Raw genomic sequence first — 27,698 nt, 5'->3', positions numbered from 1 at the left:
TTAATGTCAATGTATTTATTTGTTCAGCTCCAGAATACACATTACTTTCAGAATTGTTAGCCCATACCATTCTGAAAAAACAAACCTACTAAGAGTTCAGTATTTGTTTACACATCTTTTTGTTGTTAGCCTCTGTTCAAGGATTATGGGATTAAGACTTCTTTTCTCCTGTCTCTTCAATGAAGTTATTTGAAATACAGTTAGATTAATTTAGTTTGTGTATTATTTTTCCTTCTCATCTTAATCTTGTTGATTTTATTTTTTTGAGTATCTAAATGTTAACAGCTTTAAAAGCCAAAATTCACAAAAAGGTATACAGGGAGAAATGTCATACCTCCATCCCTTCTACTTCATTCTCAATCTCCCATCCTTTCCATTCCTACCTGTGTAGTAACTGATCTGTTTCTGATTTATATTTTTGTATCTTATTTTTGTGTGAACTGTGATTTCATATCTTTTGTCCATTTTTCTATTAGATTTTTGGTCTCTGTGCCCTCAGTTTTTAAGAGTTCTTTATATATTGTGAATATCAGTCCTTCGCTTGCAAAATTTTTTTGTCAGTTGTTCTTTAACCATGGTAATGGTGTCTGCCAATAGTTTTTGGGTAAGATTTTCAGCCAAGCAGCAAGTCTTTTTATTTTTATGTGGTCAAATTTATCAGTTTTTTATTGCATCTGAATTTTGATTCGTGGTTAAAAAAACCTTCCCTATGATAAGGTTATATTTGTCTCTGTCAACTGTATTAGAGCCAATTTTTGTGTATGGTGAGAAGTATGGTTCTAATTATCTTTTTTCCAGCTGTCTCAGAAAGATTAATTAAAAGTCAACTATTAAAAGCCCTAGTGACTTGATAGTGTACTTTTATCATATACTATGTTTTCATATGTATTTGGGTCTTTCTTTGATTATTTTTCTATTCCACTGGTCTGTTTATTAGTATACTAGTCCCATACTGTTTTAATTAAGAAGACTTTACAGTATGCTTTTAAGATCTGGTAGAGCTAGAATCTTGTGTAGCGTTTTTGTGTGTGTTGTCCTGGTTTCTTATATGAACTTCAATTTGACTGAACTAGCCCCATAAAAAAGCTGGTAGATAAGCTTAGACAAAACTGACAGGTTTATAATACTGAGTTGTCATAGCTAAGAATAAGAAATGTGTTTAAGGTTGTTCAAGTCTAATATATTTTTTAAATTAATTAATTATTTTGGTATCATTAATCTACAAAAAATGAGTAACATTATGGTTACTAGACTCCCCCCATTATCAAATCCCCATAACATACCACATTACAGTCACTGTCCATCAGCATAAGATGCTATAGAATCACTACTTGTCTTCTCTGTGTTGTACAGCCTTCCCCGTACCCCACCTCCCTACATTATGTGTGCTAATCATAATGCCCATTATACCTCCCTTCCCACTCATCCTCCCTAGTGCCTTTCCCTTTGGTAATGGTTAGTCCATTCTTGGGTTCTGTGAGTCTGCTGCTCTTTTGTTCCTTCAGTTTTTTGTTTTTATACTCCACATATGAGTGAAACCATTTGATGCTTGGATTTCTTCATCTGGCTTATTTCACTGAGCATAATACCTTCTAGCTCCAACCATGTTGTTGCAAATGGTAGGATTTGTTTTCTTCTTATGGCTGAATAATATTCCATTGTGTATATGTACCACATCTTCTTTATCCATTCATCTACTGATGGCTACGTAGGCTGCTTCCATTTCATGGCTATTGTAAATAGTGTTGTAATAAACATAGGGGTGCATATGTCTTTTTCAAACGGGGCTGCTGTATTCTTAGGGTAAATTCCTAGGAGTGGAATTCCTGGGTCAAACGGTATGTCTATTTTGAGTTTTTTGAGGAACCTCCATACTGCTTTCTACAATGGTTGAACTAGTTTACATTCCCACCAGCACTGTTAGGAGGGTTCCCTTTTCTCCACATGCTCGACAACATTTGTTGTTGTTTGTCTTTTGGACGTTGGCCATCCTAACTGGTGTGAAGTGATATCTCATTGTGGTTTTAATTTGCATGTCTCTGATGATTAGTGATGTGGAGCATCTCTTCATGTACCTGTTGGCCATCTGAATTTCTTTGTTAGAGAAGTGTCTGCTCAGCTACTCTGCCCATTTTTTAATTGAATTATTTGCTTTTTGTTTATTGAGGTGCATGAGCTCTTTATATAATTTAGATGTCAACACCTTATCAGATATATCATTTATGAATATATTCTCCCATATTGTAGGATGTCTTTTTGTTCTACTGATGGTATCATTTGCTGTACAGAAGCTTTTTAGTTTGTTATAGTCTGGTTCATTTTTGCTTTTGTTTCCCTTGCCTGGGGAGATACGTTCATGAAAAAGTCGCTCATGTTTATGTCCAAGAGATTTTTGCCTATGTTTTTTTCTAGGAGTTTTATGGTTTTATGACTTACATTCAGGTCTTTGATCCATTTAGAATTTACTTTCGTGTGTTTGTATGGGGTTAGACAATGATCCAGTTTCATTCTCTTACATGTAGCTGTCCAGTTTTGCCAACGCCAGCTGTTGAAGAGGCTATTTCCCCATTGTATATTAATGGCTCCTTTATTGTATATTAATTGACCATATATGCTTGGGTTAATATCTGGACTCTCTATTCTGTTCCACTGGTCTGTGAGTCTGTTCTTGTGCCAGTACCAAATTGTCTTGATTACTGTGGCTTTGTAGTAGAGCTTGAAGTTGGGAAGAGAGATCCCCCCGGCTTTATTCTTCTTTTTCAGGATTGCTTTGGCTATTTGGGGTCTTTTGTGGTTCCACATGAATTTTAGAACTATTTGTTCCAGTTCATTGAGGAATACTGGTGGTATTTTGATAGGGATTGCACTGAATCTGTAGATTGCTTTAGGCAGGATGGCCATTTTGAAAATATTAATTCTTCCCAGCCAAGAGCATGGGATGATTTTCTATTTATTAGTGTCCTCTTTAATTTCTCTTATGAGTGTCTTGAAGTTTTCAGGGTATAAGTCTTTCACTTCCTTGGTTAGGTTTATTCCTAGGTATTTTACTCTTTTTGATACAATTGTGAATGGAATAGTTTTCCTGATTATTCTTTTGGCTAGTTCATCGTTAGTGTATAGGAAAGCCACAGATTTCTGTGTATTAATTTTGTATCCTGAAACTTTACTGTATTCTGAATCAGTTCTAGTAGTTTTGGAGTGGAGTCTTTAGGGTTTTTTATGTACAATATCATGTCATCTGCAAATAGTGACAGTTTGACTTCTTTACCAATCTGGATGCCTTGTATTTCTTTGTTTTGTCTGATTGCCATAGCTAGTACCTCCAGTACTATGTTGAATAACAGTGGGGAGACTGGGCATCCCTGTCTTGTTCCTGATCTTAAGAGGAAAAGCTTTCATCTTCTCACTGTTAAGTATGATTTGGCTGTGGGTTTGTCATATGTAGTCTCTATTATGTTGAGGTACTTGCCCTCTATACCCATTTTGTTGAGTTTTTATCATGAATGAATGTTTAATTTTAATTTTGTCAAATGCTTTTTCAGCATCTATGAAGATGATCATGTGGTATTTGTCCTTCTTTTTGTTGATGTGGTGGATGATGTTGATGGATTTTCGAATGTTGCACCATCTTTGCATTCCTGTGATGAATCCCACTTGACCATAGTGTATGATCCTCTTGATGTATTTTTGAATTCAGTTTCTTAATGTTTTGTTGAGTATTTTCATATCTGTGTTCATCATGGATATTGGTCTGTAATTGTCTGTTTTGGTGGGGTCTTTGCCTGGTTTTGGTATTAGAGTGATGCTGGCTTCATAGAATGAGCTCCGAAGTATTCCCTCCTCTTCTATTTTTTGGAAAACATTATGGAGACTGGGTATTATGACTTCTCTATGTCTGATAAAATTCAGCGGTGAATCTATCTGGCCTGGGGTTTTGTTCTTGGGTAGTTTTTTGATTACCGATTCAATTTCGTTGCTGGTAATTGGTCTGTTTAGATTTTCTGTTTCTTCCTTGGTCAGTCTTGGAAGGTAGTATTTTTCTAGGAAGTTGTCCGTTTGTTCTAGGTTTTCCAGCTTGTCAGCATATAGATTTTCATAGTATTCTCTAATACTTGTTTGTATTTCTGTGGGATCCATCATGATTTTTCCTTTCTCATTTCTGATTCTGTTTATGTGTGTAGATTCTCTTTTTCTCTTAATAAGCCTGGCTAGGGGTTTATCCACAGAAGTTGGAACCTTTGTGCTGTTGTTATCATTTGTTTCCATATATTGCTTAACCTCTGCTTTAATTTAGTCATTGATCCATTGATTATTTAGGAGCATGTTGTTAAGCCTCCATGTGTTTGTGAGCCTTTTTGTTTTCTTTGTACAATTTATTTCTAGTTTTATACCTTTGTGATCTGAGAAGTTGGTTGGCAGAATTTCAATCTTTTTGAATTTACTGAGGCTCTTTTTGTGGCCTAGTATGCGTTCTATTCTTGAAAATGTTCCATGTGCACTTGAGAAGAATGTGTACCTGCTGCTTTTGGGTGTAGAGTTCTGTAGACGTCTGTTAGGTCCACCTGTTCTAGTGTGTTGTTCAGTTCATCTGTGTCCTTACTTATTTTCTGTCTGGTTGATCTGTCCTTTGGAGTGAGGGGTGTGTTGAAATCTCCTAAAATGAATGCATTGCATTCTATTTCCTCCTTTAATTCTTAGTATTTGTTTCACATATGTTGGTGCTCCTGTGTTGGGTGCATATTTATAATGTTTATATCCTCTTGTTGGACTGCCTCCCCGTTATCATTATATAATGTCCTTCTTTGTCTCTTGTTACTTTCTTTGTTTTGAAGTTTATTTTGCCCTATACAAGTACTGCAACACCTGCTTTTTTCTCCCTATTGTTTGCATGAAATATCTTTTTGCATCCCTTGACTTTTAGTCTGTGTATGTCTTTGGGTTTGAGGTGAGTCTCTTGTAAGCAGCATATAGATGGTTCTTACTTTTTTTGTTTATCTCTTTTTTGACCTACGAGTTGCTTTTTTACCCATTTTATTACTGTGTGTCTTTTGATTGGTGCATTCAGTCCATTTACATTAAGGGTGATTATTGATAGATATGTTCTTATTGCCATTGCAGGCTTTGGATTCATGGTTACCAAAGGTTCAAGGGTAGCTTCTTTACTATCTGTCTAACTTTAACTCTCTTATTATTATGCTATTATAAACACAGTCTGAAGATTCCTTATTTCTCTCCCTTCTTATTCTTCCTCCTCCACTCTTTATATGTTAGGTGTTTTATTCTGTACTCTTTTGTGGATAGTTGATTTTATTTTTTGCCTTTAATTAGTATTTGGTTGGTCTGCTTTCTTTGCTGTGATTTTATTTTCTCTGGTGACATCTATTTAGCCTTAGGAGTACTTCCATTTAGAGCAGTCCCTCTAAAATACCCTGTCAAAGTGGTTTGTGGGAGGCAAATACCCTCAAGTTTTGCTTATCTGGAAATTGTTTAATCCTTCCTTCAAATTTAAATGATAATCGTGCTGGATACAGTATTCTTGGTTCAAGGCCCTTCTGTTTCATTGCATTAAATATATCATGCCATTCTCTTCTGGCCTGTAAGGTTTCTGTTGAGAAGTCTGATGATAGCCTGATGGGTTTTCCTTTCTAGGTGACCTTTTTTCTCTCTCTGGCTGCCTTTCATACTCTGTCTTTGTCCTTGATCTTTTCCATTTTTATTAAATGTCTTAGTGTTGTCCTCCTTGGGTCCCTTGTATTGGGACATCTGTGGGCTTCCATGGTCTGAGAGAGTATTTCCTTCCCCAGCTTGGGGAAGTTTTCAGCAATTATTTCTTCAGACACTTTCTATTCCTTTTTCTCTCTCTTCTTCTTATACCCCTATAATGCAAATATTGATCTGTTTGGATTGGTCACACAGTTCTCTTAATATTCTTTCATTCCTGGAGATTCTTTTATCTCTCTCTGCCTCAGTTTCTCTGTATTCCTGTTCTGATTTCTATTCCATTAACAGTCTCTTGCACCTCATCCAGTCTGCTCTTAAGTTCTTCTATTGATTGTTTCATTTCTGTTGTCTCCCTCTGGACTTCATCTTGGCTCTTGCATATTTCTCTGCAGGTCCATCAGCATGGTTATGACTTTTATGTTGAATTCTTTTTCAGGAAGATTGGTTATATCTATCTCACCAGGCCTTCTCTTTGGGGTTGTCTGAGTGATTTTTGACTGGACCTGATTCTTCTGCCTTTTCTTGGTGATAGAAGTGATTGCCGGCAGGTGGTGTGTGTGTCAGCTGACAGAACAAAGTCCCTCCTGCTTGCTGGTCACTTTGCCCTTCCTCACTGCCTGTGCCATCTACCCACACACAAGGAGCAGTCTCTGGGTTAATCTCCTGAGCTGCCCTGGGCAGGACGGTCCACAGGATAGCCTAGGGCACTGTAGGGGCTCGCAGACACACCGGATGTGTTCTCCTGCGGGAATGGCACCTCTTTGTGCCTTTCGTACCTTGCTCCAGTTTCCTCTGTCTGTACCGGGTAGCTCCGCATTGGCAGCAGTCTCTGGGTCTGTTCTGGTTAGCTGTGCAGTGGGAGGAATCTCTGTGTGGTTGCTGTGGGCGGGGCTGCTCCCCCAGTGGTCTGCAGCAGTGGTAGTTCAGCTGGTTTGCTTGCAGCGCTGGCAGGGGAGATTGAACAGCAGGCTGCTTACTGCTGTGAAAGGCTTCGGAGCTGTGTTGCCACCCAGGGGGTTAGGGTACCTAAAGTTCCTTAAGATTCCTAGCCTGCTGGGCTTTGTGTGCCGGGATGATTTTGTCCAGTGGTTAAGTCCTTGTCCCTTTAAGACTTTTAAAAGCACCCGCTTTTCTTTTTTCCCAGGGGAGCCGGCTGTGGGGACTCCCTTGCAGTCTCTGTCTCGGATTTTACTTTTCCATTTCTCTAATATCCAGTACACCATGCAATGTGTCTGTGCTCCCAGTGCAGAGTACTAGGGCTGGTTATTTAGTAGTCTGTGCTTCTACTCCCTCCCCACTCTGATTCTATTCCTCCCGCTAGTGAGCTAGGGTTGGGGGAGTGCTTGGGTTCCGCCAGGTCCCAGCTTTGTATCTTACCTTTTTTGTGAGATGCTGAGTTCTCGCAGATGTAGATGTAACCTGGCTGTTGTACTGTATCTTCTGGTCACTCTTTTATAAATAGTTGTATTTGTTGTATTTTCAAAAATATATATGGTTTTGGGAGATTTCTGCCACTCTACTCACACCCCATCTTGAGCCGTCCCTTTTGGTCAAGTCTAATATTCTTTCATGAATGTTTTAAGTATTTTCTCATATAAGTCTGCATATTTCTTTCTAAGTATTTTATATTTTATTTCTTTTATTATAAATGGGATTTTCTCTGTCATTTTCTTCTAAGTGGTTACTGCTCATGTAAGTGAAGGCTATTAATTTCTACATATTAACTTTATGTATTGTTACCTTACTCCAGTATTTTATGATGTCTTTTATAACAGTCTTTAATTTAGTTATGAATTTACAATTTAGTCTATAAAATAAATCTTATAATAGAGTTTGTATGGCTTACCAGGTGTATTACATGAAAACAGAGAAACCCAGTTTTACTTCTTTTCCAATTCTTATGCCTCTAATTGCTTTCTCGTCTAATCACATTGACCTATACATTGAGTACAATGAATACCTCAAGGACTATGTTGAATAGACATGGATACAATGGACATCCTTGTCTTATTTCTCATCATAATGGAATTGCTTCATGTTTCTCCCACTAAGGACTTAAAACTAAGAATATCTATTTGTCCATCTATCTACCCACCCATCTCAATCTCTCCTCTTTTCTTTAAAATAAAAATCTTTGTATATTTGAGTTTCTTTTATCCCCAGGAAAGGTACTGAATTCTACCACCAGCTTTTTTGGCATCTCTGGATATATGACTCTTTTATTTATGTGGTAGGTTATATTAATAGACTTTCTAACGTTGAGTTGATCTTAAATTGCTTAATATCCCATTTGGTCATATTTTTGCAATACGGTATTTTGTTTACTAAAATATTTAACATTTTTGTGTTAATATTTTTAAGTGATATTGGTCTATGATTTTCATGTTGTCATCAGGTTTAAATATCAACATTAGACTTGCTTTATAAAAAGAATGCTTTTGAGTAGTTTATGGGGCTTTAGAACAATGTACCCTTTCAAGATTTGGTAGAATTCCCCTTTGAAGCCATGTGAGCCTGGATGATTTTTGGGGTAGTTCCTTGATAACTTGCTGTATCTCTTCTACAGATTTCTTTTAAAGAAATCTTTCTATCTTTGATAGGCTAACTTTGGTAAACTATATTGTGCAGCAGATGGGAATTTCTGACCAGGATTCCCACTTGGCCTTAACAGCCCCCACTCTATATGTAATAAGAGCCTATTTGTACATCCATAGGATACTTACTGGGGACACAGCAGCTGGTCAGTCACAGGAGTACTGGCCCAGGGTACAGGTGAAGAAGAAACTTCCTATCTCCTCTCCTCAGTTTCTGGTACAGAATTTTGGTCAGGTGTCCACCAGTCATGAGAGACCCACCCACAGAGTTTCTCCCTGTGCTAGGTGTGGGGAAGTAGAAGACTACTGGGAGACTGGGGAGAGAGCTGTGGAACCCCAGTGCTCCTGGAGAATTAAGCTCCAGTGTGGGAGCAGGGAGCTTGGACAGTGGAGGAGGGAAGACTGGTGGGAGAGATAGGAAAGAACCAAGGCTGGTGGAGGGAAGCCAGAGCAGAGGAGAGACTGAGATCTACTGCTGTGAGAATAATTCTTCCCCTTTTAAGCCCCAACTTCTTGCCCTTGCCTTTATTCAATCTCACTGCATTCACAGGGAATTTACCCTGGGTGGGGAACCCCCCTCCTCCCAGGGCAAGGGCAAAAGTATTTACCTAGGAAATTATATGTCTCAACAAGATTTTAAAATTTAGTTACATAAAAAGAAGCAAAGCAGTTTATTTCATAACATTTCAATGGTTATATTCTCTTGTCACTCCCTATGTCCATTTTTTTCTTATTGAAGTATAGTTGATATACAATCTTATATTGGTTTCAAGTATACAATGGAGCAGATCAACAGTCACTCATGCTATTAAATTCTTGCCCCCAATAGTGCAGTTACTATCTGTTAACACAGGAAGATGTTACAGAATCATTGGCTATATTCTTCATGTTGTACTACCACTCCCATGACCAACTTATATTTTGATGGAGAATTTTTGTGTCCCTTTATTCCCTTCACCCTTCCCACCCACCCACTCCAACCCCTCCCCCATGGTAACCACCAGTCACTTCTTAGTGTCTATGAGTCTACTGCTCTTTTTTTCATTTTGTTTATTTTTGGATCCTACAAATAAGTGAAATCATATGGTATCTGTCTTTTTTTACCTGGTTTATTTCACTTGGCATAATACCTCCTAGGGTAACCCATGTTGCCCCAAATCCCAGCATCTTTCTTTTTCTATGGTTGAATAATATTCAATCGTGCATATGTACTACCTCCTCTTTATCCATTCATCTACTGATGGACACTCCGGTTGCTTCCATATCTTGGCTATTGTAAATAATGACCAAAAAACATAGGGGGGAATATAGCTTTTGAACCAGGGATTTTGTAGGAGTAGAATTACTGGATTGTATGATATTTCTATTTTCAGTTTCCTGAGGAACCTTCATACTGCTTTCCACAGGAGATGCACCGATTCACATTCCCACCAACAATGTAGGAGGGTTCCCTTTCCTCCATATCCTCGCCAACACTTGTTATTTCTTGTTTTTTGGATAGTGGCCATTCTAACTGGTGAGAGGTGATATCTCATTGTGGTTTTGATTTCTACTTCTTTGAAGATTAGTGATGTGGAACATCTTTTTCATGTGCCTGTTGGTCATTTGCATTTCTTCTTTGGAGAAGTGTCTGTTCAGGTCCTCCACCCATTTTTTAATTGGGTTATTTGTTTTTTTGGTGTTGAGTCATATGAGTTCTTTATATATTTTGGATGTCAACCCTTCATCAGGTATGTTGTTTACAAATATATTCTCCCATACTGTAGGTTTTTTATTTTGTTGATGGTGTTCTTTGGTGTACAGAAGCTTTTAGCTTGATGTAGTCCACTTGTTCATTTTTGCTTTTGTTTCCATTGCCTGAGATTTGTCAGAAAAAACTGCTCATGCTTATGTTCAAGAGATTTTTGCTTGTTTTCTTCTAAGAGTTTTATGGTTTTATGTCTTACAGTTGTGTCTTTAGTCCATTTAGAGTTTACTTTTGTATATGGTGTTAGGAAATAATCCAGTTTTATTCTTTTGCATGTTGCTGTCCAGTTTTCCCAACACCAGTTATTGAGGAGGGTGTCATTTCCCCACTGAATATTCATGGCTCCTTTATAGTATATTAATTGACCATATATGCCTGGGTTTGTATATGGGCTCTCTATTCTGTACCATTGGTCTATGGGTCTGTTCTTGTGCCAATACCACACTGTTTTTGATTACTTTAACATTATAGTAGAGCTTGAAGTGAGGGAGGTAATACCCCTAGGTTTGTTCTTTCTCAGGATTGCTTTGGCTATTTGGGATCTGTGACTATTCCCTTTAAAAAAAGTCAGATTAGTTAGTGGTTTGTTTATTGTGTTACTGTATTTTTTAAAATCTACTTTTCTACTTTCTATATCTTAATTTCTCTAAAAAATTAAAAAATTATTTTTATTATAAAAGGAATAGATATGAGCAACAAAAAATTTAAGTAGTTCTAAAAGGATATAAAGTTAAATGTACAAGTTCTCTTTTTCTCCAAAGCACCTGAAGGATTATCAGTTAATTTTTTAAAATAGTTTGATAAAGGCATAATGGACATACAATAAGCTGCATGTATTTAAAGTACACAATTTGGTATGTTTTGGCATGTACATATATACCCTTAAATCACTATAACTGAGATAATAAACATTTCAATAATCCCCCAAAGTTCCTCATGGTCTTTTGTAACCTCTCCCTCTCATTCCTCCCCCAAGCAACTATTAGCCTGCTTTCTGTTACTACAGATTAGTTTGAAATTTTTAGAACTTTATATAAATAGAATCATTCCGTATGTTCTCCTTTGTTGTCTGGCTTTTTTCAGTCAGCACAATCGTTTTGGGGTTTATCTATATTGCTGTGTATAGCAATAGTTTCTTTTTATTGCTGAGCAGTATTTCATTACATGGATATACCACACTTTACCCTTTCACACTGGCTAAGCAGATTTGGGTTGTTTCCATTACAAACAGAGCTGCAGTGAGCATTAACATACAAATCTTTGTGTGGACATATGCTTTCTTTTTTCTTGGGTAAATACCTAGAAGTGGGTTATATATTAGGTGTATCTTTAAATTGTTTTTCAAAGCAGTTGTTTTATATTTTCACTGAGCAGAGTACAAGAGTTCCAACTGCTGCATATCTATGTTAAAAGTTGGTAATGATCAGTTTTTTAAAATTTAGCCATTCTAATGTTTTTTAAAGTTATTTTTAAAAACTTTTTTAAAGTTAAAAATTTTTTAAGTTATTGTGTTGTCATGGTGTGGGGGAGACCATGGGGAAGACAGTGTTGCACAAAGAAGGCAAATAGTGACTCTGTGGCATCTTACTATACTGTTGGACAGTGACTGCAATGAGGTATGGGGGGGACATGGTAACATGGGTGAATGTAGTAACCACATTGTTTTTTCATGTGAAATCTTCATAAGAGTGTATATCAATAATACCTTAATAAAAAAAGTTATTGTGTTGTAAGAATTCTTTACACATTTTGAATACAAGTCTTTTATGAGATATATGATTTGGAAGTATTTTCTGTCCTAATATATATGGCTTATCTTTTTATTCTCTTAACAATGTTGTCTAAATAGCTAAAGTTTTAATTTTGATGAAATTGAATTATCATTTTTTCTTTTATGGATTGTGCTTTTGGTATATCATCCTAGAAATCTTTGTTAATGCCAAAGTCACAAAGATCTTCTTGTATGTTTTCTTCTAGAAAGTTTACAGTTTTAGGCTTTACATTTATAATCTACATTTACTTGGTTTTTGTATATGGTATGCAGTGTGGCTAAGCCATCATTCCAGCACCCTTTGTTGAATGAATATCTTTCTCCACTTAATTGCCTTTATACCTTTGTTGATAGTTGTCCATACATATGTGGGTCTATTTAAGGATTCTCTAGTATGTTTCACTGACCTACTTGTTTATCTTCATGTGAATACTACACTTGATTACTCAAGTAGTGCGAGTCCTTCAGTTTCGCTCTTTTTCAAAGTTGTTTTTGCTATTCTAGATCTTTTGCATTTCATATGAACTTAGACTTAGCATGTCAATTTCTATGAAGATGCCTGCTGGGATTGTGACTGGGGTTGTTCTGATTTAAAGCTCAATCTAGAGAGAACTGACATCTAAACAATATTGAATATTTCAATCCATGAACATGGTATATCTTTCCTTTATTTAGGTATCCTTTGTTTCAGCAGTGCTTTGTAGTTTTTAGTGTACTGGTCTGCAAATCTTTTGTCAGACTTATCTCAAGTATTTTGTAATATTTTTTGCTGCTACTGTAAATAAGTTTTTCAAAATTTCAATTTATGATCTAGTATATAGAAATATAACAGATTTTTGTTTAATAACTGATACTGTATCTCTGCACTTCCATATACTAAGAGACTATTTCCTTCCCCACATTGGAGAAGTTTTAAGTAATTATTTCTTCAAAGATACTTTCTATCCTCTTCTTCTTCTTCTAGTACCCCTACAATATTAGTGAATATTATTCCGCTTGGATTGGTCACACAGTTCTCTTAATATTCTTTCATTCCTAGACACCCTCTTTTCTTTCTCTGCCTCAGCTTCTTTGTATTCCTATTCTCTAATCTGTCTTCCATTTACCATCTCCTCCACCTCATCCAATCTTTTAAATCCCTCCATCATATGTTTCATTTCAGCTACTGCATTTTTCAAGGTGTCTATCTCTCTCTTGAATTCATCCCTTAGCTCTTGAGTATTTTTCTGTAGCTCCATTAGCATGCTTATGACTTTTATTTTGAATTCTTTTTCAGGAATATTGGTGATTTCAGTTTCACTGAGCTGTCTTTCTGGTGTTTGAGGGATTTTAGATTGAACAAGGTTCTCCTGCCTTTGCATAATCTTATTGGCTAATGAGAAATATTAGTTTGTGTAGGTGGCACCCTCTAGTGCCCAGAAGCTCTGCTCTTCAGAGCTGCCCAGCACCTGGAGCAATGGTAGTGGTCGCAGGCAAGTGGTCTGGTGCCTACCCTAAAGAGCAAGTTCTTTCCTGCTTCCTGGCTGCAGTGCCAGCTTTAGCTGTCAGGGCCAGTGGGCAATGTGCAAGGAGCAGCCTCTGTGTTAAGGCCCTAAGCTGCTGTAGGTGGGGCTGCCTTCCTGCTGGCCTGGAGTGATGGCGGGGGTTGCAGGTGAGCTACACCGGTGCTTGCCAGGAGTATAGAGCTCTTTATTGCTTCACGGCTGCAGTGCCTGCTTCTGCTGTCAGGGCCAGTGAGCCACATGCAGGGAACAGCCTCTGTGTTAAGGTGCTAAGCTGCCATAGATGGGGCTGCCCTCTGGCTGGCCTGGAGCAATGGTGGGAATTGCAGGCAAGTGGTGCTGGTGCCTGCCGAGAGGACAGAGCTTTTTTCTGCTTTCCAGGCACACTGCCTGCCTCTGCTGTCAGGGCCAGTGAGCTAAGCGCACAGGGAGCAGCCTCTGCATTAAGGCCCTAAGCTGCCATAGGCAGGACTGCCCTCCGGCTGGCCTGGAGTGATGGCGGGGGCTACAGGTTTTTGTGTAGGTGTCGGAGTGGAGGATGGAGCAGTAGGCTGCTTATCATGGTGGGGGGCCTTGGCGCTGCATTGCCAGTCACAGGGATGGAGCGCCTGAAGCTCCTGAAAGTTCCCAATCTGCTGGGCTGAGTGTGCCAGGACGATTTTGTCCACCTGTTCCTTCTCCTGAGCATCAAGCTCTGTGTAATTCTTGCCCCTTTAGCAGCCCTCTCACTGTTGGGAAGTCTTTCAAAGTGCCTGCCTTTCTTTTGTCCCAGAGCAGGTGGTTGTGGGAATCTTTCTCCACAAGCAGCTGGAATCTGTCTCCGACTTTTGCTTTTCAAGCAGTCTGATCTCCAGAGCACCACGCAATGTGGGTTTGTGCTCCCGGAGTAGATTTCCAGGGCTGGCTATTTAGCAGTCCTGGGCTTCTACTCCCTCCCAGCTCTGTTTCTCTTCCTCCTGCCAGTGAGCTGGAGTGGAGGGAGGGCTTGGGTACTGCCGGGTTGTGGTTTTGTTATTTTACCCTTTTGTGTGATGTAGATTTTCTGTTCTCTTTTCCTAGATGTAGACTGGCTGGTACAATCTTACTTCTGGTTACTCTTTTAGGAATAGTTGTATTTGCTGTATTTTCGTATTATATATGGTTTTGGGAGGAGATTTTTGCCTCACTTCTCACATCATCATCTTTTTTCTATGATCACTGTTCTAAAATTATTTCATGGGTTCTGATATGCACTATTATTATTTGTAAGAAATTCTGAAATTTCATTTTGAATTTTCTCTTTCACATAAGAGTTAATAGGTGGTATTAAAATTTCCAGTTGCGCAGGCCTTATTGGTTTTGGTTTTCTAATAATTTACAGCTTACTGCATTATGGTAAGAGCATTACTCCACTTTGTGGAACTTTCTGATCCCTTCTTCTCCACACAGTTTGCACAAGAAATAGCTTGCTGTGATTTGGTTTTTTCTTTTCTATTCATCAGTTATTTGAAGTTTGGACACTGTTTTTTCAGTTAGGCTGAGGGTGTGGTTTTTAGATTTTTAAAAAATAAAATAAAGCTAAAGCTACAATGTCCTTCCCTTTCTACAAAGGAAAACCACTGGATAGTGGCTGTGTATACTCCTGAAGTAGATGTTGCATGTTTTTACACTGTCTTCTGCTGAATGACTAATCAGGAGAAACTTTTGTCTTGTCTCAGTACCAAGCGCAACTACTCTTATCTTGAGTACCAGATGTTCATTTTTATTCAGGGGCATTGCTGATCTTAGCTCCTTAACAGACTAGATGTTGGAAAGCTAGGGCTAAACATGGTCTATCCCAAATGTATAGGATTTAAAAATAATAACATCCTCTCTTAGATTTGTGTTATTTCTATTCTCATTTTCTTTGTTGATCTTTTTTATCTACTTTATCTTGTGTGTATTTTTCTAAGCCACTTAAAATTAAATATTTAGTTGAATGAATTCATAACATTAAAGTAATGCTGTAACACCTATCCTATTTTTCAAAAATTAAAAGTTTCTATCTCATCATTCTTTTCATATTGTCAAAGGCATACCTGATTAGAAACTATATCCTTGGATCACTTTGATGCTTACCTTTTCTGCTACTTCTCGTACAGACTGAACACTTGTTCCATACAGATGATTGTTATACTGGCCAGCTTCAATGAATTTGTGTTCCTGGATATCTTTTTCCATCTGCTCTCTTGAAGTCACAAAATGATAATCTCTTCCATCTACTTCATAATCTCGTTTTGGTCTAGTTGTATCTTTAACAGAAAGTAATTTAAAGAAGGATTTAGTATTAAAAAAACAACAACTCCATTTTCTACATAAATAATTCTTTCATAAAGTTCAACACAACAGAGATTAATTTGAATTGAAAAGGGACAATAATATGGAGGATGGAGGAATAAATAATAAAATAACTAAGTATAAGCTATTAAAAAACAATAATGTTTATTTTTACCACACACAGCAACACTATGTCAACAACAATTATTGGGAATTTTCATGTGGGTTACTCACGAGGAACACATGATCCAAATTTGTCAGGAAATTCTGAGATCAAGTCATCATTTATCCTGTCTTTCATAGGTCCCAATATGATCACTGGTCGTGTATAGTTAACTATAAAGATAAACTGCATGTCAAAAGGAATAAACACTTAACAAACAGCAATGTATTTATTTCCCCAGATAACAAAAATATCCTTAACTATTATGAAATTTTTTTTCTTTCTCCACCAATGATGCCTAACTCACTAGTTTATAAACCTTTACTAAGTCTTAAATTTAAGTCAATCTCCTGTTGGAAGTCAAATACTTAATAAATTTAACCAAGTTAAATTTAGCATTTTAGCAGATGTTTCTATACATTCCTAACATCATCTCATTACAAATGAGGAAGCAGTTCAGTGTTGTACTGATTCTTTCTGAAGTAGAAATTGTAAGGAACTAACTACATCAAAGAAGGGCAAACAATAAACTGGGTATAAGTGATATAATCAAAGTAGTGATCTAGAAAGATGATCTAATGAAGTGTATATATTGGATTGTAAGGGGTTATGCTGGAAGTAGGGAGACCGTTAGTGAGAATCAGAATTAAATTGTGTCAGGAGGGAAAAAAGGAGGTTATAACTAAGAAAGATATAGACTAAATAAGGCCGAGAAACTGAATGGACAAGGAAGATGAGGAATAGGATAAGATCAAAGATGTGTCCAGGATTTTGAACAATGGTGATAATACTGTTATGAATACGGGGAAGAAGTTGCTTAAGAAATAAAACACCAATATAAATGACTAGATTCTAATATACTGTGGGCTAAACTATGCTTCACGAAATACATACAGTAAATTTCTACATACATACTTGTAGTAAAAAATATAGCATAATTCTAATAAAATGTTTTCTTTTTTGAGGTGCTAGACTTATTTTCCAAATTAATAATATTTTTCTAAAGATTGTAAAACATCTACAGGTTTCACAAACCTTCTTGTTGATTCACTGGTTCATAAGATAAGACATATTCTTCTTGACCACCTATTAGAAAGTTAAAATACAGATGAGAAAATCTATAAAGATAATTAATGCTAATTTAATTCTTCATACATAACATATAATTACTAGGACTTCCCTGAGAGAACAGCAAAAATGCAGAAAAAGATACCTCATAAATTATTTATGGCAAGATTTAGTTGAGAAAATGTGGCAAATTACAGTCATAAAGATAAGTTTGATAAACATAAAAACACAATATAAATATGCTATTTAATAACTACCTTTCTGTTATTCTGTGTTATACAGATTATTTTTACATCTATTGAAAATCTTTATGTTGTCAAGTATGAGCTGTTAACTTTTTATTTAGAATCTAAGAACTATTAAATCTTATTATAGACTAATAATACTTTAGTGAGTGGTTCTACATATATGCATTTTAGGTAATTTCCTGCTATTAAGAACATGCTGCTTTGTTCCAACCAAGTATAATATTTAATAGAGTAGATACATGTTTTTATAATTACAAATCTTATAATAAAAAATTTTTAATGATAAAAGTAGAACTATTGCCACTAGTTCACTAATGAAAAAAATCACTGATTATTCTATTAATTCTTTTGTTTAATTAAAAAAACATTTAAAGTGAGTTAAAAAAACTGCATAAAATCAAATCTTTCCCTTCTAACTATGAATTCCACAGATAGTAAAGGAGATAAAATGTATCCTGCTTTTATCTTAAAAGCACTTTAGAAGTTAAATTAAATCTTCAAATTAAAATAAAGGTTTAGAGTTTAAGAATATCATAAAAAAGTCTACAAATTGTATGTTGACTCACTGAAAAAAACTACAGAAGAGTTAAAAATTTCAGAGGAGTTTTTAACACACAGTACATATGTGTAGAACACAAACTGGGAAGGACTGTTAATTCAAGTGGCTCAATGAAAGCAATCAACATTGGATAATATATTTGAAGATATTTTCCTTGATTATCAAGATTCTTTAATATTTTCACTAAATTTGTTGGTTTACATTATGTGAGTGCAGCTCTAATTTTTTCAATTCAAAAGTATTCTTTCCTGCTTTCAAAGTGTATTTTGTTGTTTTCAAGTTTATTATAATTTGCAAAATATATATTTACAAGATGCTTTTTAAAGCAGTGTATATAAAACATGGTTTACATGTTGACAAAAACATGCAATCTGAATATTCCACACCTATAATTCATGCAAATGGTGAGAGAGACAGTATATACTTTCATTACCACTTTTTAGTCTAGGATGCCACTCAACTACTCTATAGTGAATTCAGATTATGAGTTAATAAAATGCTAAAATACAAGAACTCACATTCTCATATAAAAAAAGAAAATCATTAACTATTATGCAGAAAAAATGACTAATCAGATGAATGAGGGTTAAAAGTATATACTGTCAATATGAAGAATAATTAGAGACTGATATTAACAGGATGGACCTTTTGAGCAGCCATACTCATCTGTAATCAAGATTACTTTCATATTAGACAGCAGTAAAAAAGAAGTCAGAAAAACAATTTTAATTTTTAAGGTACTGCAACTGATAATACTCATGTACTCTCCCCTCCTCCCATGCCCAAATCTGTTTAAAAACTTCACATACTTGTATAGTTCACTTAATAATACAATGCTAAGAATGTAGCACAAAACCAAAAAAGAATTCAGTGTTACTTCTGAGCAACTGTTGAAAATTTTCATCATTTCTTATGTTCACCACAAAACTGATGAATAACCTGATCTAGACTGGTATTGGTGACAGAATAAAAAAGGAAATAAAGCTAATTAAAATCTAACATTGCTGATGTTAAAAACAGAATTACTAATGAAAATGGCAAAATACAAGTTTATCCTCGCTTAACTAGGTTATTTACTTCTTATAAGAAATACACATACACATATATATATCCGTACTATGTACACAAATAGCATTGTTTGTAAAAAGGATTTTAGTATTTTATTAATGTTTTGGAAATTAACTTCTGTACATATAGTATGACTTTATTTTCCAAGTACAGCTCGACTTGGCTCTCCCTGATTTTTAAATATTAAGCATTTAATTTTCAGTTTTTAGAACATATAACTATGGAAAAAAAATCCCAAAAGATATATACATATTATATATATTACTTGTGATTACAAAAGAACAAGTAACTTAAAGACTTACGGTAACTACTTTCACTATCGCTGGCATTAGAGGTTATGTGCTCTGAAATTGCAGGACAATGGAAAAAAGAAAACCAGTGTCATGAGTTTAAAAAACAGCAAATTATCGAAATAAACACAAGGCAACATTACAAAATGTTGATATATAAACCAACATATCCAAAGAATTTTTAAAAAGCATTTTTTACTTTCTTTGAAGTTTTATTTTTTCAAATAAATAAATAAGAATTAAAAGGAAAAAAACATTGTAATTAAGGACAATGTTTCATTTTTGTACAACACAATTTATGACAAATCAATATTAAAATATCAAGTAGACTATGACAAAGAGGGTAATGTGATCCTATTACCCCAACTGTAAGCCATAAAACCTGAAGAGAAAATGTACTTGGCACCATTTAATTTAGTTTATGAAACAATAAAGACTGACAATGGAGACAAATTATATTTGAGCAAACACATGCCCATTTTAATGAACAGAGGTCTTAAAAAACAAATAAATGATCTTGCTTTTAGTTCAGTTTCTTTCTTGGTTCCTGAAAAGAAATGATAACCCAGTGTTTCTGAGATCATTTAAAATATTATAGATTTAGATGCCTCAAAAAAAATCAAATGGAAGATAATTCTAGTGGGTAGGATTTTAAAATAGACTAATATTTCTGAGAAACTTTGATAAAACTAAAAATGGCTGCTTTGTAAAACACAGAAGATAAAGCAAATTCAGCCAGGTTCATTGCATGGCCCCTCCTTGAACATGACCTCATTCCATAACTTGATTTTTTTAGTAAACATCAGGTGCTCTTCCCATGTAAATGTAATCTCCAAGGTTCTTTCAATAAATATCTCCCTTGAATAAAACAAAGTAATTTTATTTATAAAAAGTAAAAGCCACAATATTCCATGGGAGGGTGGGCAATCTAAGTATCTTATATGAAGCAAAGGAAAAAAACAAAGGATAAGGAAAAAGTTTGACAAGTATTTGCTGTACCATGCCACACAGTTTCATAAAGCCAAGTACCACTACTGAAAAGTTCAGAGAATTATGAACTGAAAATTTCAAGTAAAGATAACAGTTCTTGAATTGCTGCCATAGTAAAAAACAAATGTTGTTCTAACCTACAAAGACAAGGAAACTTTTTTTTAAAGGTGTCATTGATATACAATCTTATGAAGGTTTCATATGAGCAACACTGTGGTTACTACATTCACTCATATTATCAAGTCCCCGGGGCCCCCACCATTGCAGTCACTGTCCATCAGTGTAGTAAGATGCTATAGAGCCATTACTTGTCTTATCTGTGATATACTGCCTTCCCCATGACTCCTCTACATTATGTGTTAATCATAATGCTCTTTAATCCCCTCCTCCATCCCTCCCCTCCCACCCTTCCCCTTGGTAACTGCTAGTCTTTTGGAGTCTGTGAGTCTGCTGCTGTTTAGTGCCTTCAGTTTTGCTTTGTTGTTATATACCACAAATGAATGAAATCATTTGATACTTGTCTTTCTCCATATGGCTTATTTCACTGAGCATAATACCCTCTAGTTCCATCCATGTTGTTGCAAATGGTAGGATTTGTTTTCTTCTTATGGCTGAATAATATTCCACTGTGTGTATGTACCACCTCTTCTTTATCCATTCATCTACTGATAAGACACTTAGGTTGCTTCCATATCCTGGCTGTTTAAATAGTGCTGCGATAAGCATAGGGGTGCATGTCTTCTTGAATCTGTGATCTTGTTTTCTTTGGGTATCCTAGGAGTGGAATTCCTGTGTCAAATGGTATTTCTATTTTTAGTTTTTTGAGGAATCTCCACATTGTTTTCCACAATGGTTGAACTAATTTACATTCTCACCAGTGTAGGAGGGTTCCCCTTTCTCCACATCCTCACTAGCATTTGCTATTGCTTGTCTTTTCAATGTTGGCCATCCTAACTGGTGTGAGGTGGTACCTCATTGTGGTTTTAGTTTGTATTTCCCTGATAATTAGCGATGTGGAGCATCTTTTATGGGCCTGTTCACCATCTGAATTTCTTCTTTGGAGAAGACTCTGTTCAGATCCTCTGCCCATTTTTCAATCAGGTTATTTGCTTTTTTGGTGTTGAGGCATGTGAGTTATATTTTGGATGTTAACCCCTTGTCGGTTATGTCGTTTACGCATATATTCTCCCATACCGTAGTATGCCTTTCTGCTCTATTGATGGTGTCCTTTGCTGTACAGAAGCTTTTTAGTTTGATGTAGTCCCCTTTGTTCAGTTTTGCTTTTCCTTTGCCCAAGAAGATGCATTCAGGAGAAAAGTTGCTCATGTTTATATTCAAGAGAGTTTTGCCTATGTTTTCTTCTAAGAGTTTTATGGTTTCATGACTTACATTCAGGTCTTTGGATCCATTTCGAGTTTACTTTTGTGTATGGAGTTAGACAATAAATCAGTTTCATTCTCTTACATGTAGCTGTCCAGTTTTGCCAGCACCAGTTGTTAAAGAGGCTGTCACTTCCCCCTTGCATATCCATGGCTCCTTTACCATATATTAATTGGCTATGTATGTATGGGCTTATATCTCAGCTCTCTACTCTGTCAAGATTACTTTCCTAATCATGGCTATGTATATTTTAAATAAAGCAGGGACATTAAAGATGATAAGACTGAATAATGTATAAGCGCATGTGACATGCTGGTTTTTGAAAGTTTCTATTTAAAAACTTCTTCCCACATTACCACATGGATTTCAATATGATCATCTAAAATTGTTGTATAATATTCTGTAGGACTCATAAATCATGATATACCTTACTACTTACTATTCATACATCGTGGTTTGCTTTACACTGTCTTCTACAAATATCAACAAATTACTATGAATGCCTTCCTTTATAGAGCTTTTTACCTTTTGTCCTATCTCCTTAAAATTCATTCCCAGAAGTAGGAATGCCACAGGAAAAAAAAATTCTTAAGTTTATACTAGACCTGATATTGCACTCTGCAATCGCTAACATATAAAAGAAAGAAACATTAGTGACTGCAGTGGAGTGGGTACAGAGGGAGAGTAGGTAGAAGTAACAAAATTAACGATGAGTTGACAATTATAGAAGCAGCATAAATGAATACTTGTGGGGTTTATTTTACTATTCTTCTACTGTTGAGCATATAATAAAAAGTTATAGTTGCTGTAATTTTTTTTCTATCTTTTCTGGGGATTTCTCTTACTCATCTTGTCTCCTCCAAGATTACTAATAGCTGTTAAGCAATCAAGTTCTTCAAGTTCTTTCAAGTATTCTTCTACATAACTCCTTAAAATAAAATTTTGCTACTCATATGGTCCTAGAGACAGTATCACCATCATTGCTTGGGAGCTTATTAGAAAGTTAAATCCTTTTTTTCCTGATAATTAAAAATAATTATTTTCAAGGAAGTTCATCAAAGAATATAGTCAAACACACAATAAACATATAGGAAGGTGTTTAAGTTTATTAACTATCAGGGAAATGCAAATTAAAACCACAATGGATATCTCTACCATCCACCAGAATAGCTAAAATGAAAAAACAGAAACAAAACAGATATGTCAAGCACAGAGAAGGAAATGTAGCAACTGGAACTCACATACTACTAGGGCAGGATATGGGTAGGTAAACTGATACAACCAATTTGGGAAACTACTTGCCAGTACCTACTAAAGCTGAACATATATACGCATCTATGACCCAGCAATTCCTTTCCTAGGTATTTCCCCAACAGAAAGACATATAGATGTTCACCAAAAGACACATATAAGAAGTTTCAAAATAATACTATCTAAAATAGCCCTAAACATATGTTTGTTGATATAAATCTGAGTAATATATGTACAGTTTCATATTTTACTTTTTCATTTATATTGTGAACATTTTTCCATGTCATTATGTTTAATATGATTTTAATGGTTATATAATATTAAAAAGTAAGGATAAATCATTTTTCATTAACCTCCCAACTGTAAGACATTAGGATGGTTTCAATTTTTTTTGGGTTGTAATTTCTAAATAATATTAAAGTAAACATCCTGATAAACAAACTTTTACCTCCATCTGTGATTATGTCCTAAAGGTAAACTCCTTGAAGAAGAATGAATAGATCCAGATATGCTTTTCCAGAAAGGCTGTACCAATTTACACTCTCAAAAGTAACATATTAAAAGTAGTCATTTCACAGAACCCTTTCCAATACTGGGTTCTCCTTTAAAAGAAAAGTGGGCCAAGGTGATGAGTAGAACATATCATTTTGTTTACTGATTATTAGGGACATTAAACATTTTTTTATATGCTTATTTCATTTGCTAATCTTTTGACCGCTCTTCTCATTTCCTTTGCCAGTTATCTAATTAATGAAGTTAGTCTGTTTCTTATTGACCTGTTAAAAATTTGTAGTGTAAAGATATTATCCTTTTGACGGACATTGTATAAATATATTCAAGCTTTTATTTTTATTTTTATGATATTTGATGACCACAACTATTTCAAACCTCTCAACCAAGGCTCACCTTTCTAATCAAATATTTCTTCCTGAGAACATACATCATGTCTTTTTGCTTTACACTCACCCACTACAAATCATCTCTCAAGAAAAATTATTGCTTTTACACTTATTCTTAACTTAAAAGTAAGTCTGGTTTTGAAAACGAGGGGCTCTGCACAACTCTGCTTAAATAAGTCTTTAAGATGAGGAGAAAGGAAACATTACAGGAAACCTTTGTGCCTATGAGTTAGATTCTGAAGTGTTCTACAAAATGGGAAGCTACAAAAATTGAGCTGCATGCCACAGACAGCTAAAAACCTTGTCTGAAACTGTGTATCATGATTTCACTTTTAAGCACCTTTATATAAGCCCCTCCTGAACTGTATTTCCCTTTAGTCTCTATTAAAGGTATCTTATCCACTTTTTCCTCCTGAGCTTTTCCAAAATTGCTTTCTTAAAGCATAGAAGCCTCACAGGTTTTTATTTCTAGCTTTTCACAAGTTATGATAATTTAGTTGTATTATCTCAGATTTCCCTCCTACTCTGATTAGTTCTGTTAGTCAAAATTAGGTTTGGGAAGGCAATTTTTCTCATTGTTTCCTCTACTGTGAAAAGGGAAAACAATTATTTGATTTTCTTTTTTGTAGAATCACTGAATTCATTTCTATGGAAAGTATTTTAGGGTATGCTCTTCAGTTAAACACCCTATTTCTTTCAAAGATTGTGTGAAATTACATGCAGAGGAACAGCTTTCTTGATATTCTGTATTGTTTCACATCTCTTAAACAGGTTTATTTCCATGGTTTTCAGTACCTTTATGAGTCCTGTTCTTACAAGGCTTGATAAATACCTATATGAGGTTGCATTAATTTTTTTCCTACATTAAAATCTCACAGGATTTTGCTCAGCTTATTCCTTGTTTATATCTTGAGCTCTAAGAGAACACAGATAATGGAGGCTACCAATAATGTCCTTCACCTACCTTTCTTCCCAGTATTTTCTACTGTATAATGGACCCCTTATCAACTGCTGGTCATCTGTTTTATGTGATAACCTCCATCATATCCAGTTTTAGAATTTCATCTTTTTCTGTCTCCTTCAACATTTTCCAATTAAAATATTTTTGACTTGATCATCAAGTTACCAGGTGAATAAATTCTTTCAGGCACAGAAACCTATCATTCAAGGGATCTTAAATCACTGTCCAGAAAATTAAATCCTTTCCTAAAACAAACTGGTAATCAGTTAGCATCTGATTCTCTTTCCAAGTCCTAGTCCTCACTTAAAATGAGAGAAAGAAAACATGATGTGGTCAAATAGAATTATTATATATCATAACAGTATCATATGGGAACCAAATTCTTCATTCATTTCTTTTTGCAATTAGTTTTCCATAGGTCTCTGATAACTCAACAGACAGTAAATATCTCTGGGTCCATTTGTTGATCCATGACACCTCTAAAGTATGTTATCATTCTTAAAATAAATTCCATTATCATTAAGATTCTGTGGAAATATTTTCCAGTTTTACAGATTTTCACTGATAATTTTTCCCAAAGGTAAGAGATTAAAAAAGCATACACTAGTAATAGTAAATCTATGGCTCTTGCCAAATCCTAAAAAGGCACATGTAAAAATAACAAAATGTGTCTAACAGAAATAATTACATATAAAGCATACTGCCTACAACCTAATACAAACCTTTAATTATTAAGGTTGAAACAAAAGTCAAGTACTTACATAGTTTAGATTAAAATTCCAGTATAAAGTTAGCATAAATCAGGGGAAAAAAGTCTTCTCTGATATTTTAATGTTTATTAACGTAGACCTTAGAAAGTTAAAAAATTTTTGCTATATCCTTTATGATCAATGAATTTTAAAGAAATGTTTTCAAAATCCTTAAACCAAAGAACTATCTAGAAAAAAATTTTAGCCTAAAAGATTATTTCTATGAGTCACTGTCACTTAAAATTTCACATTTAATTAATTTGAAAACACCCACATTTAAAATTTTGTTTGCTAAAATGGCTTTTCTTTCACTCATTCACTCCAACATTCACTTAATGACTCCTGTATATCAGACTCTGTACCAACTTTTATATGAAGATTAAAAACTAGCTAGAAAATTAAACAAGAACAACACAATAAAAACCAAAGACAGACAACATCTTGGTTAAAGGAAAAACAAAGGGTATTTCTTATAATTCTTTTCATAACTTATAACCTCCTTAAAATAGAGATATACAATTTTATCCCTCTACAGACTGCTACTTGAACTTGAGGTCCACAATTCTCTAGTACTTAATTAAGATCTATTGTGTTTTATAGTTTCACATTATAGCAATGCTTTTCTAACACAAAATCAAAGTGATTTGAACCTGTTTCAACAAAAAAAAGGGGGCCATAAAACTACAAGGAAGATTATTTTCTACATTCTAATAATGAGGGCAGGTAGTACCATTTCAAAAAACTTGAAGTCTTTTACTTAAAAAATTCATGACAAAAGTAACTGCCATAAAAGCTACAAAAAGGAAAACTTAAGTATGAGCACAGAGTTTTTCAAATGACATATAAAAAATGGAGCATTAGAAAAACAAAAGGTGTGTATTATGAAAATAAAAATCCCAAGCAAATTAACATGAAAAGTCTAAAAGCAATCTAAATCATATACCTCCTCATGCCAGAAGGGCACTACCATGAATCTCAAAACGTATCTGAAAAAGGTAGGTCTGTAGATGGAGGTTAAAAAATAACTTGGGAGTATTTTGATCACTTACTCAGGCCTTTTGATCCCATGTCGTCAGGGATCTCCTGTAGAGAGTAGTTTCCAGAGAGCAAGCAATAAAAAGATAATCAAAGAAAATAGTTGTCAGTAATGCATAAAATTGGTGCTACAATAAGAGACAGTTCCAAGACCATTACAGGTGCACATATCTTAGAGCGTTTTTGTAGATTTCTGAAAGTCTGAAATAAACTAGCAGCTACATGTCACTTACTGAAAGGATGAAAGTTCTATCTTAGAGGCAGATTAGGGTAGAGAAGCAAAATTTGAGACTATTTCTTGTTACTTTAAAAGTAAAATTCAGACTGTCTACATATAATGAAGAAGTACGGTAAGATGGAATGATTTCAGGAGACCTATTAAACAAGAATGGCAGTGCTATTCTTAGAAATCAGTAAGTAGCTTCTTGTATCCATGTTCTTCTTCTCAAATATTCTTCAAGGGTATGTTAAATATTTTTTTGTAAGAATCCTTACATCAAAGAATTCTATTTTAAACATATAGCTTAAAATATTATTTCAAATTAAGAATTCCTAAAGTGCCAGAAAAAGTTAAGATTGGTGTAACAAATTAATTTATGCCTGTTAAGTTGCCGCTGATTAAGACAATTAGTAACCTGTTGCAGCTCTTGAAACTGTCTCCATGGTAACAACCAACTGCAGGGCAGTAGGTCCCTCTACATTTATTTTCAGTTGACCACTGGATCCACATACTTACGGTCAGCATCACTTGTTTCCTGCTCACTCTGGTCCTTGTTCTTGTAGAAGGGGAATTTTCGGGAAAAGAGGTTCTTTTTACGCTTGTCATTGAATGACTGCTGAAGAAGAGAAGGAGGGGCAAAACAAAGGGATGTCTACTGTCTGTGTGTACAAAGGCCCAGCCTAGCAGCTCTGTGAAAGCTGACTCTTGTGACCACAGTGTGCAGTTTGTATCTGAATTTTACTTTAATCACATATAAAGTGAATTTCTGTTTTTGTATTAACTCCTCTAATTCTAATTGTCTTACAACTGAAAATAACGTGAAAAATTTAGAGTGTAATTCAGTAATACCTAAAAATAATGGATAAGTGCTACTTGATAAAAAAGGGAACAGCAAATCAGATTAGCTGTTACTATAATACAAAGCAAGTTTTGTATTTTGATCCATATTCTTCGAGAAGATTTCCAGGTACCAGGAACTTTATGTAGCATAAGTTATTTTAAATGGTACTCAAGCTGTTCAAATTTTTTTTTATGTATTAGGTAATAATTTTTATTTTGCTTGGCTTGAGTACATTTCTCCCCCCTTCTTTTTTTTGGTGCATCTCCAACAAAATAATGAAAAAGCTACTATTAAAAAAGAAAATAAAGGCAACTGAGAAAGTTGCTTAGTGCTGGATATTTTAAAA

General features: G+C 35.0%; 1 protein-coding gene across 13 annotated transcripts in view; it reads right to left on the bottom strand.

The window, feature by feature from the left end:
• DLG1 (discs large MAGUK scaffold protein 1) overlaps nucleotides 1–27,698 on the bottom strand; it is a 322,859-nt gene that overhangs the window by 16,850 nt on the left and 278,311 nt on the right. For 5 of the 13 annotated variants that reach the window (XM_036875079.2, XM_036875085.2, XM_057501409.1 and 2 more), the window contains 5 exons: nucleotides 27,028–27,127; nucleotides 19,039–19,080; nucleotides 16,829–16,879; nucleotides 15,865–15,966; nucleotides 15,433–15,605 (listed from right to left, as the gene is read on the bottom strand). In XM_036875079.2, coding sequence (XP_036730974.1) covers nucleotides 15,433–15,605; nucleotides 15,865–15,966; nucleotides 16,829–16,879; nucleotides 19,039–19,080; nucleotides 27,028–27,127 — 468 coding nt within the window. Of the gene's footprint in view, nucleotides 1–15,432; nucleotides 15,606–15,864; nucleotides 15,967–16,828; nucleotides 16,880–18,313; nucleotides 18,350–19,038; nucleotides 19,081–26,305; nucleotides 26,340–27,027; nucleotides 27,128–27,698 lie in introns of all 13 variants that reach the window. The other 8 variants (XM_036875084.2, XM_036875089.2, XM_036875092.2 and 5 more) reach the window with 3 other exon arrangements.

The sequence above is a fragment of the Manis pentadactyla genome, chromosome 1 (assembly GCF_030020395.1).
Source record: "Manis pentadactyla isolate mManPen7 chromosome 1, mManPen7.hap1, whole genome shotgun sequence".
NCBI lineage: Eukaryota > Metazoa > Chordata > Mammalia > Pholidota > Manidae > Manis > Manis pentadactyla.
Note: the sequence above shows the minus strand (reverse complement) of the source record. Positions and strands in the feature narration are given on the sequence as shown.